Genomic DNA, 11,916 nt, shown 5'->3' on the forward strand with positions numbered 1-11,916 from the left:
TATTCACATCCCCTATCTCCTTCCCATCACCCTGTGAGGGCTGGCAGAATGCGCTCAATTAAAAAAAAACAAACAAACAACAACAACAACAAAAAAAAACACCACTGTTTTTTTCTATACTAGAAAAGTAGTGCTCCAACCCAAAATAAATTGGTTTCCACCTCCACCACTACACAGAATGTAAAGCCCTGCTGGGGGGTTGATGTCCTTCAGGACAGGGTGTTTTGGGTGAGGAAAGCTCACCCAGAGAGACCCAGGAGAGGTCAGGAGATACTGAGAGAGGGTCCCCAGGAGCAGTAGATGTGTGGAGCAGCAGATCCCCAGCAGTTCTGTGAGGTTTCATCAGTGAAGATGAGATTCCTCTGGCAGCAGAGGAGACAAAGCCCCCTTGTCCAGCAGAATGCTGAGGGACACGAGGCAGGATTGCATGGGACAGAAATGAATTTGTTTCTGTTACCTGCCCCCTTTCCTCTTGCTTGAAATTGTTTTGAAACAGGCTGAAAGCAGCGGAATTCTTCAACAGGTTTTGGCACATTCACTCCTAAAGCCACTCTAAAAATTCCGTCTCTAGAGAGGCATCCACAGACTTAACCTCTGCCTCCCAAACCAGCCAAACCCCACCCCAAACACCACACACCGTCAGTAACACACATTCCAGTGTTTTCTGCATGAGTAGCTTTTATTGGCAGCAGGATTTGGGATCTGAACATGCTGTTAGCAAGCAGTCAGAGTCTGCAGCACATCCTCCCTCACGGTCTCAGAGCCGCAGAAACGGAACCTGGGGAGAGAGGAAAGGAGAGCACCTTGAGCTGCTGAAATTGTACAGGTGGATTTACACTGATGGTAACACAACCTGATCTGTCATCCCAGACAAATGAACAGAACAAACTTTGAGCTTCCAAATTTGAAATATAACTGCTGGGGAAAGCATTGATAGACTCTATTCCTTCTGCTTCATTGCCCACCTTGCTTTAACGTTACAGTTTTGGGGTTTTTCCCCAGATTTTGTGCTACCATCTCCATAGAGATGACCACAACTATTTGTGCAAAGACCATAAGTCAGTAGAAGGGTGAGTTCCTATTGTGATATATGTTACACAATCTACAGAAATACACTTTGTCAGCAATGTGCTTTGGTGACTGGAAATTACAACCTGACTTAGGACCTCTGCTTCAAGGTGAGTTCAAGTGCTGCTTGGCTGTAATAATTTCACTTTGCTTGAAACTGTTTCCACCTCCCATGTTGTCTTTTAAGAGATGGAATTTTAACTGCTCATTTGAAAATAGAATAAATAAAATTTAAACTGTACCTCTTGTTCTAGATACCGACTCATGATCTGGATAAAATAACTGATCAAGAAAATGAAGGAATTCATGTTTAAAAGTCCAGGAAAATTAGTAAAACTGGATCAGTAAACCATGCTTCTATAATCTGAACATCCACGTTGTGCTTTACAAAGTCTACAGAATTCAATTTTGGCCTTTTTCCCTCAGCTTTATAGGTAGCTTTTCAGTAGGCTCTAAGTGTTACTGTTCCTCATTGGAAAGGTGGATTTTTTTATCACCATCCTCTTTCGTCAGTCATGACCTTTAGGGGTCATCAATACCAATGGAATACTTGGCTGGTTCCAGCTGACAGTGAATCAGACCCACAAATAATCTGTTTTTATGGACAGAAGGAGTTTGGCAAGAATGATGCTGACAGTCCAAGCCAGCATTAATTTTTCTCACCCAAAGGGTTTTACAGAAAGTTTGCTCTTCTAAAGCCTGGAGAGATTTTCAGTTTTTCTCTGAGGTTATTTAAGGCAAAGGGTTGAAGTAGCAGTGAATAGAACTGTGGATGAACAGTGTCTTGAAAGGAAGGAAAGAAAAGGTTTCCTTGAGAATCTTTTCCTTTTAATGCCTTAAATAACTTTTCTTGTGGAAAGGCTTCCACTCCACTTATAATTTTGTCACCTATCTTCTCCAGTAACTTTCAAGACTTTCACAATACTTACTCTCTTCTAGTTTGCCCAGCTTCCACTGTGATGGTTGCAGCTCCCAGTTTAGGAAGAGTTGGGTTGACCCAGTTGTTGTTCCAAAGGAATTTAACCTTGGTGACTTCTCCTACATTAACTTCTGCATCAATGTAGGCTGTGTAAGTGTTGCCTGGTTTGAGGCTACCCCTGTGAAAAACAGCATTTCATGGATGTGAGGCATGGCAAAATTTACTGTTAATTACTTGTCAAAGGCTCTGCTGTGGTGGCAAGAGGGTAGAAATTCAGCAGAGAGACAACATTTATCCCATTATATGGCAGCAACATTACTGCCAGATTTCTGATGTAATTCATCCCAAATCATTTATTCAGAGGCAGCAAAGGCAGGTGGGCCTGAAATGCTGCCTTTTTGTTTCTCTCTTCATAAGACCAATTAAAACAGAATTATTAATTACAAATACAAATTAAGGGTTGTAGAAGAAAAGTTTCTTTTCTATTGAATTTTTAACTTACTTGGTGATCTGGTGCTGCTTTGTGTTCCCACCAGTGCCATAGAGGGCCACATTTACGTATCCTTCTAATTTGCTCTTTCCAGAGAGGGTCACAGAAACTTTGTACCTCCAAACTAAACAGAAGAAATAGAATTATTTTGACTGTACCCAGGGAGAAACAGTCCCCAAAACATCATATTCTAGGGTTTTTTTTCTTGTGTGTCTGTACAGTATGGTTGAGAGCAGAAAATATAAAACACCAGTGAATCAAATCTGTTATGTCCTAATGAGATCAACACGAGAAACAGAAGATATTTGTGTTACTTTCTGGGAGAGAAAAAAAGAGAAAACTAGTCCATATTGTAGTAAATACTATACAGATCTCAGCATTTTGACCATTAAGGTTTTCACACCGAGTGAAGCTGGAAATAAAGGGGTGTTAGGGATAAATACAGATACAGAATCTAAGCAGCATGACAGAATTCTGAAGCTCCAGGAAAATAATTTTTGTTGGTGGGAACTTCCTTTTAGAGTGCAATTACCAAAAGGAGCTCAAAGAGATTCTGATTTGTGCTTACAAGAGCAAACTAAGCAGTGTGTTGTGAGAGCTGGCATTTAGGTTAACTGAGGCTGTAAAGGAGCTCATCTTGTCCATCCAACAGCTGTGATCAGCTTGTTCTTGGCCTTTGTCAAATGGAGTTTTTGGTATCTCCAATGATGGAGATTTCCCAGCTTCCCTGGACCCCTCTTCCTGCATTAACCATTGTGTGATTTGTTGTAATTTTCATACTATTGTATGTGCCACTGTGATGTAATTTTCATTCTATTCAACAAGAAATTTCCTTTCTGCAACTTCTGTTCATTGTCTCTCCTCCCTTCTCCTTGAACCTTGCAGTTCTCCAAACATCTCAGTAACCTCCACTAGACTCCAGAGTTTGTCAGTGTCTTGTCCTGTAGGGCCCCAAACTGGCATTAGTGATGGGGCAAAAGAAGAAAAAGCATGAAGAACAGAAGACACTTTGCACTGTGATGAGATCTGCTAAAGCTAACTGTCAAACGGGAAAAGAAAATTTTTATGAGGAGTAGGTAGCAATGGAAGCATTCAAAACTCACGAGGAAAATCCTTGGCCTCTCTAGTATTCAGGTAAAGTTTTGTGAACTCATTTTTAACCTGGTCCTTGAATCTGTCTGCATAGTGACCCATGGTTGGGCATCCCGCTTCTGGGCATGGGAAACAGCTTCCCTAGTGAAAACAAATACATCTATTAATAACATTATCCAGCCAGACAAGGAAAAGAAAAAAAAAATTAGATAAAAGATTTATTTTTAATAATGCTCTAAATAGGGTCCATCCTGAAGCTCTGAGAAATACTTACTTCTTTAAAAAGATCATATGAAGCACAAGCATAGCCTAAAAATCCGTCAGGGTAGACGATACTGTCCGAGTAGTACTTGTAACTCCTCAGGTGATTGCAAGCCACAAAGTCCCGAGTTCCTGTGAAAAGATGCCCCCAGGTTGGTTCTCCTTTTCTCTTCCCACTCAAGGAAAGAAACCCGGGTCCCAGGGATGCATCATTCCTCCTCAAAAAGCATCACCGGGATGCATCATTCCTCCTCAAAAAGCATCACCGGGGATGCATCATTCCTCCTCAAAAAGCATCACCGGGATGCATCATTCCTCCTCAAAAAGCATCACCGGGATGCATCGTTCCTCCTCAAAAGCTCATCTCAGTTCTTGGGGAATCAAACATGAGGCTGGAACCTCTCTCGCTCCGGATGCGCTCACCCCAAGGGATGGCTCCCTAAGGGATGTCACTGGCTCAACAGGTACAAAATGTGAACTTGAAATGCTTTGTGGAACCGACTGTGCAGCCCAGCCCAGCCCCTGCCCCTCAAAAAACCCTCTTATTCAAGCAATCTGACCGAGTTTAACAATAGAAACCAGAGCTGCCTGCAGCAGGTCTTTTGTAGGCAACAGTTTCATTACCATAACAAAAGAAAACCAAATGAAAAGTATTTAACAGTGAACTTCCTAGGGCAGCGCTGATTTGCTCCAGCTGAGGGCTTCAAAACAAAATTATTATTATTTGGGGGGTACTTAGGAAAGGGAGACTCTTAAAATTAAAATAATGAATATATTATTTTCCTTTGTGTTGCTTGTATTTTCCTGACTTCAGGTTAAAAAGAAGACCATATACTATGCAGTTATTTCTTTGTGCTTTAATTCCCCATTATGATAACAAGTTTAGTCTATTAAAAAAAAAGGGGGGGCAAGAATGAAAAAGTAATGCCTCCAGCTGCATTGAATAAAACCTGGAGTAAAAAGCTAGCGATCACAAATCAGAAAATGGATTCCCAGAGTTTAAGTTGTTTGCAGTAGTGTAAGAAAGAGCTCAGAAAATGTACTGAAAAATCTCCACAGCAGAAATCTTCGGGGTTTTATTTTTTTTTAATCTTATGTGCAATTTAATTTTAGAAATATTCATAGGAAACCTCTGACACTTAGAGATTTTATAAGAACCACGTTAAACAACAAAGAACAATGTATTTGAGCAACTACGTGCCAATCTTTTTTTAGCTGCCTAAAAATAGGCACAATGAGATCACTTCAATGCAACTCCGGTTGTAATCTGTAACTTAACAAGGAATCAAATTAATTGCTCTGTCTCCGAAGAATTTCAGCCAAAGACACTCTCCCAGGAGAAGCTGTGAGCATCTTTGCCCAATTCCACCAGTGCTGCTGCTGGGCACTTAGGCACAAAATGCAATGTGCTCTTAAAAGACCCTGCAAAATGTTTGGCACAGCTCCAACAACTTTTGTTTCTGATATTAGATCCTTTAGAGGAAACACATTTTCCAGAGGCAAACCCTTTGTCTTGTTTATTTTTTAATAAGCTCTGGAAAAGTGGCTTGTTTTGAGCATTGTAACAGCTTCAGTGCAGCCTGCAGCTGGTGGATAATACACCAAAAGCTAATGTAAAACACCTGAATTAAGGCAAGATAAGTGGCTGCACTTTGAGGGCTCCCCCTGAATTCGTGATGCAAACAACACCCTTACCTTCCCAGATGCCATCGATATCTACGATCTGTGAAATGGGATTCTTGTCACAGCCGGGCATCTCAACTCCTCCGTTTGGATAAAAGTCAAGATGTCCTATAGCTGGCGCCATGCCAAAACCTGGAGCATTAGAAACGGGGGTAAGCACGTTTTAAATGAATGTTATCTCATACGTGTAGCTGCTGGCTCCACGTTTGTCTGTGCACGGTGCTTTAGGACAGGAGCTGTCAGTGACTGAAGTGGTGAATTTGTTCTGTTCTGCCCCAGAACAGTCTCAGTGAACGATCAGGACACTGAAGTGCCACAGGGCATAGATAATTCAGTGCAGTAAATAATACATAATCAGTAGAGTGGAGCTGCATACTCACCTAAGTTGGGGATTGTGGGAGCTGTGTCTGTGTGGATAACGTCAACAAATTCAGCATCAGATTTATCCAGTCTGACTTCAATTGGAGTGCCTTGAAAATAAGGTTGTGCAGGGTCCAGTCCTGAGAGAAAAAGAGTAGTGTTATGTATGAATAAAGAAATGTAGTGTAGAATCATTTTACATATTGATGGTATATAATGAATGTCACAAATATAGTTGCCTGTGGTTCTTATATCTAAGTAATATTGGCATTAATAAAATGAGGATGTGTGCTCTCAACTTCCAAGTGGCTTTTCTCCCAGGAAGTCACCTGTGGAAAGCCTATTAAATTTCACTGCTTTACATACTTACAGCAATACTGAATGCCAACACTTAGAATAAACTTTTTTTTTCTTTTAATTGAACTTCTCTTTAATAACCCTGCTCAAACTGAGGTTACTGTGTCCGCATCCCAAGGAACTGATCCATCTGGGTGGTTTCTAGAGTTCCTTGCTTGAGAGTACTCAGAGGAATTTGTGCTGATAGCACCCCCTGCTTGGAGGTGTTGAAATGTTGAAGCCTGCCCACGTCAGGCTCCAGTCAGATTTTGGGAAAAACATCTCGTTTTGAAGCAATGAGCTTTGCTTTTGAACCTAGCAGAAAATGGAATCAATTTGCTTCCCAAATTGCTGCAGCAATTTCAGGTGCTTGTAAACTCTTGCAAATTGCACAGCTTTTGCTGCCTTATACTTGCATCTCTTCTTGTCCCTAGGCAGCTTATTTTGGGGTTGCTTTTAAACTGAATTTTTTTAGACTATTAGCCCAAGTTTCACCAAGCCTGAAATCCCCAAGGAAAAACAACAATTGAAAAGGGTTTTGTTAATAACATCCAAAATTGTCTTTTATCCATGAAAGGCCACTCTGCTTAATGCACAATGCCCTTGGCATTGCCTACGTGATGAATAAGGAGCTCAAACCCACAGCTTTAACCTCTGGAAGTACTGAATTTAAAAAAATCCCTTTGCTGTAACATGTGCAGGAAAATAATAATCACACTCTTTCCCCCACTTAGCACAGCTCTGCTCCTTGGGGAACAGTGTGAAAGGAGCACAATATCCCAATTGCCCTGACTGCGCTGCAGCCCAGAGAAGCAATCACAGTGGGATGATTCAGAATGAATGTCACAAATACAGCTGCCCATGGTTCTTATATCTAAGTGATGCAGGCATTAATAAATTGGGGGTGTGGGTTTTGGGAGGTGGCTGCAGCACTGACCTGTGATTCTGCCGATGCCCGGGGACCTGCGGCCGGCCTCGCCCGCAGCGTGCGCTCCCAGGCTGTGGCCGATGATGTGAACATCAGCTGGGGAGTACCCGTACTCCTCCTGACAAAACAGCAGAAAACACACATTGCCATGCCCCTCTGCATCAGCAGACAGCAACAGGGAGGACTTGAAAGGGGCTGGGAAACTATAATTTTTCCTGTTGGCTCAGAATCTCCTCTAGGGTTTCAGCGTCTCTTTGCCAGTTAGTTCTGTCCAACACAGAGATTTTTCCAAACCTCCTTATTCAGCTGCTGCCCTGGCTTGGAGTTTGTTATAACTCCAGACAGCTCTACCAAGAGTCCTGAGGGGACTCTGGATCCTTCCAGAGGACCTATTAAGGTTCACAGAATGCTTGCAAGAATAAACCAGGCAGGAACTCTTAGTTACACCTGGCAGGTTAAAGCACCACCCCAAGCTGGAGGAGGCCATGAGATGAGAAATGCCTTCAGCCTTTTTGGACAGGAATTCAGTAACTGCAGTGCAGATGTGGAGAGTGAGAGGTGGGTCAGAGCACTGCTGGACCCAGCACGCTCTCTGGTTTTAGTTATTTATAGTTCTTTTATGGGAAATTTGTGTTGAAAGCAATTAGATTAAGAGAAGGCTTCAGACCAAGGTTCACTTGCCATGTGAAGCTGGCTGCAAAAGGAGCCATTCCCTGTGGGTTTGGGCACTGTCCACCACAGCTTTCCCTTGGGCAGCTGATGGGTCCTGCTTGTCCCCAGCCAGTGCTGCCAGCTGGTTTTATGGTGTTCCTGTGAGCTCATTGGCTGTCTCCATGAAAAAGAAGTTTGCTAATCCATTATTTCTGCATATTTAGTTTTACACTGCATTGTTAATATCTAAAGAATAACTCTTTAGCTGTACTATGAGAATTTCCTTTAGCATTTCCTCTCCTTAAGCTGGCAGGCCTCGCTGCTATCACATAATATTTTCCTTTTAAACAAAAAATTGTGCTGCTTGCTTTCAGCACAACTGACAGTGGAGTAGAGGACAATATTTTCTGCTGGTTACACCCGCATTTGTGAAAGCTCCAGAGCTGTATTTCATTGACATCAGTATTACAGAACAGCTTTAGGAGCAGCAGTCTCTCACCTTGAGGACGTTCACGAAATAAGCGATTTCAGCGCCCACGATGCGGACGTTGTTGGCAGCCTGGGTGTATGAACACATTGCACCTCTCTGCCAGTCCACACAGATGCAGTTCACATCTTCCACAGTAAGCATCCTCTGTTTTGTAAAACAAAAGGAAAATCCGTGGTAAATACAGTATGGGATCAGTTCATGTTGGTCATTGTGGCTCAGCTACTAAAGCTTGTGTGAACTTGTGTGAGAATGATTTGAAAACCAAAGCTGTAGCATGGATGTGTGCTGAGAGGGGTTTGTGTGATCACACAATGCTGGAAGAGGGTAATATGTAATGCAGTAATCATTTTAAATACCCAGAGCAGTATTTTTTACAGAAAGGAGAACAATATCAATAATGAAATGTTCAATTTTTATTTTCAAACAAACTCGGTATGTAACACTAAATAAGAGCTCTACTTATGCACCCATTCACTTCAGTGATTTGAAAGTACTACTTTAACTCAAATTCAATTAGAATATTTTTGATAGTTAAAATCAATAGTGGTTTTCTGATGCAGATTTGTAAGAAAGAGAATGTGTTTTTATCACATGGTGTATAAAGTGTTGGTGTTCATTTCAGATTTATGGCTCTATCTAGAAATATGTATATGCAGGCAGAGACTTTGCCACAGAATCAGAAGCTTTACTCTTCTCCATTGAGCTGGATTGTTTGGCTAAAAGTATTTTGTTTTAGCAGCTGAAGTATATGGCAACAACAGACAAAGGACAAAAAAGGCAATAAAAGTGTCTGTGACCATAGCAGAAGTGGTAAAAATCAATTTGCAGATAGGATTGTTGCTTAATGGGAAGGGAAGCAAGTAACAGATAGACCTAGGAGGATTGATGTATTCACAGTCCCCTTTGCTCTGCTCTTTGTTGAAAAGATTCACTGAGACCAATTTGTTTCTAAATATGAACTAGAGTATTGTGATAAAACACAGGCTACCATAATAGATGAAGAATTTAAGGATTTATCTCATGCCTCTACATCCTGGAAAATTGATCAAATGCATTTAAGGGACAAGCTGAAAAATATATTGTGAGCTGAGCTATCTCATTGATTGTGAAGTTCCAGGAACAAACCTCTATTTTAAAATGCAAAATGTAAGACAGAAAATTATAAAAGCATCAATCTGCTTCTGATACTTGAAACAAATTATTAACTGACAAATCCAACAATCATCCATCCTTTTTCTTTTGATCTGGCATCAAAAAGAAGCAGGCAGTGGGAATGCAATAAACATGAAATACCTTGATTTTAGTTTCACGTTGTTCCTCATAGTGTTCTCATAAGTAAAACAGGAATACATTATTTTTAAAAATTGTATTTCTGTTCATGATTGAAAAACCTTATCCTCAACGTGCCATCAACTGTTATTTTGCTCTGTGCTGCATGACTCTGGGGCTTTGATTAGCTCCAGCAGCAATTAAAAGCATGTTTGGAGGACTTGAGAAAACCACAAGCTGGAATTGCACTTTGCATAGGGACAGAGTTAGGAAATAATTTGTGGAATTAGCACAAAAATCAATAAAGCAAAGTGCTTTACTACATCCAGTGCTCATAGCAAGTCCTGGATTGAAAGCTTTATTTGAAATGCTCCTCTTGAGGTCCCTTTGGATGTACATTTTTATGAAATTTTTGCTTTCTTATCGCTACAAATACCATGAGAAAAATTGGTTAGAAATGGGGAAAACAGACAATTTATATGAATGTGTTAATAAATGCAAACTAAGGGTGTCCCTGTGGTACCTACCTTGCACATGTCTGCCAACCAGGTTTCTTCTCCATCGTCTACAAATCCATGTACAATAAATCTGGTCTTCCTGCTTGCCTTAAAATTTGAGGCCTTGATTGTTGACTTCTGAACAGCAGACAGCTCCTACATTAATGTAAATTAAAAAAAAAATTAGCATAGCTAATTAAGAACTTAATAAACCTTTAAACCTGCTTTCTGTAAATAAGTTTTCAAAATTGCAAAGACCTGAACTGTGCTTATCTGTGCAGGTGTTTAAAAGTTTTGCAATGTTGAACTCATCTGCAAGAATTCACATGAAGGTTCACGTGAATTCAAACCAAGCTTTGACACCCATCTTAAAGCAAACAAGACTTCAGCGTGCTTTCATTTTCTTTGTGGAAAAAAGTTACCCCAAAATGCTCAGTTTCCCAGTAGTTCTCAGTGGGGACCCGTCCAAGGAGCTGGAAGAGGTGTTCTTTTGAATAAAGTGGAAGTTTGGCCATTTTTTAACACTTTTCAAGAACACAGCTGGAGTCTGTTTAATTACAAGTTTTGCATGTGATGCAGCAATGTTTAAACCACAACAGTTCTTACCTGAAAGTTCTCCGTGTTCTCTTTAGTGTACAGGAGGAAGTGAGTGTCTACACTCTCTGGTTTCCAGGGCAATTTGTAGATTGGCCTTTCTGCAGTCCCAGACCATGGTATATCGTCTGTGAAGCACCCAAGCCTATCATAGCAAACTTCATTGCCTGTAGCATGAAGACCAAAAACAAAAAAGTGTGAATGGGCAGAGAAATGGAGCAGTCAGAACTCATAGCATGGCTTTGTTTTTTATTTTATTCTAGAAAATCCCACAGTTTACAGAAATCCAAGACCAGCAGTTGCCCTATCCTAGATCTTGAGGAGTTGCAGTTTATCCCAAGGAGAGAAGCCACCCTATTTCTCATCAACAAAGTCTTCAGAGGACTCCTTTGTGGTATCCTTGGGTACTCTCTACCAGCTGTTTGCTTTGCCCAAGGCAGAGACAGCTGATGAGTTTCTCCTGATGCCAAGCCAAAATATTGCTGATAATCAGCAATAATTTGAGACAGTGCTGAACAGCTGAGTGCACATGGGAAGTCTTATAGCACACAAGCCAGTGTCTTCTGCTGAATACAAAGCTATGCCCTCATTAGATTGCCTCCCCCCTTGCCCTGGCTTTTTTTTCCCATTTCCATCATTAATAAGAGTAGAAGAAAGAATTCCCTATGTTTAGTAGAGCAGTAGCTTTGTTCTGAGATAGGAAACATCAGCTTTTCTTGCTCACTCTTAGGGCAGAATTCCCAGAGTGGAGAAGAAAGACAACACTCACACTCTCATCTCATCATTCCTCCATGGAAAAGTGAACCACATTAACCTCAATAAATAAGTTTTAAGGCACCAGGGTGTAGAATAACACCTAGAAAATAGGTGGAAAATACAGCAGGATAGAGAGGCAATACAAACACTAACCCCATATGCTTACCTTCTGCTGCGCTGAGCAGAAACAGGGCAAGAATCCAAATTCCAAGCATCTGGAACAGTGGAAAAAGAAGCAGCTAGGATTTGCTAACCCACTCATTTAGCAAGCACACTCAGCCCCCTGGTGCTGAATTTTCTCGAGGTGAACAGAGTTCTGCAGGATGCATCCCTGACTGCTGTGGGCCAGACACACTCTGTGCCAGTCAGCTTTGCTCCATGAGATATTGGGGGCCATAAATATACAAAAGCATAACTTAAATCCAGGCTGATTTTTTCCCCTTCTAATCAAATGTACAGGAGCTTCTTTAGAATTAGCATGAGGATTAGAGAACATGAGCTGCCATTGCCCTCCACGCTCCT

At 41.2% G+C, this 11,916-nt stretch overlaps 1 protein-coding gene across 1 annotated transcript; it reads right to left on the bottom strand.

Annotated features, from left to right (window-relative positions):
- Positions 1 to 660: 660 nt before the first annotated feature.
- Positions 661 to 11,609, bottom strand: LOC134421636 (pancreatic triacylglycerol lipase-like). The gene is made up of 12 exons (XM_063162819.1): positions 11,561 to 11,609; positions 10,651 to 10,805; positions 10,075 to 10,200; positions 8,288 to 8,422; positions 7,147 to 7,255; positions 5,894 to 6,013; positions 5,526 to 5,645; positions 3,844 to 3,962; positions 3,581 to 3,710; positions 2,490 to 2,601; positions 1,998 to 2,165; positions 661 to 778 (listed from the first exon to the last, which is right to left on the bottom strand). The coding sequence occupies exons 1-12, from the start codon at positions 11,607 to 11,609 to the stop codon at positions 715 to 717; spliced, it is 1,407 nt and encodes a 468-aa protein (XP_063018889.1). The 3' UTR covers positions 661 to 714.
- Positions 11,610 to 11,916: the final 307 nt, after the last annotated feature.

The sequence above is a fragment of the Melospiza melodia genome, chromosome 9 (assembly GCF_035770615.1).
Source record: "Melospiza melodia melodia isolate bMelMel2 chromosome 9, bMelMel2.pri, whole genome shotgun sequence".
In the NCBI taxonomy this organism is placed as follows: domain Eukaryota; kingdom Metazoa; phylum Chordata; class Aves; order Passeriformes; family Passerellidae; genus Melospiza; species Melospiza melodia.

Coding starts and splice junctions, on each gene's coding strand:
- LOC134421636 (XM_063162819.1), bottom strand. CDS start 11,609: ATGCTTGGAATTTGGATTCTTGCCCTGTTTCTGCTCAGCGCAGCAGAA. Junction 10,806..11,560: donor TCTGCTCAGCGCAGCAGAAG/GTAAGCATATGG, acceptor TTCATGCTACAG/GCAATGAAGTTTGCTATGAT. Junction 3,711..3,843: donor CATATGATCTTTTTAAAGAA/GTAAGTATTTCT, acceptor TGTTTTCACTAG/GGAAGCTGTTTCCCATGCCC.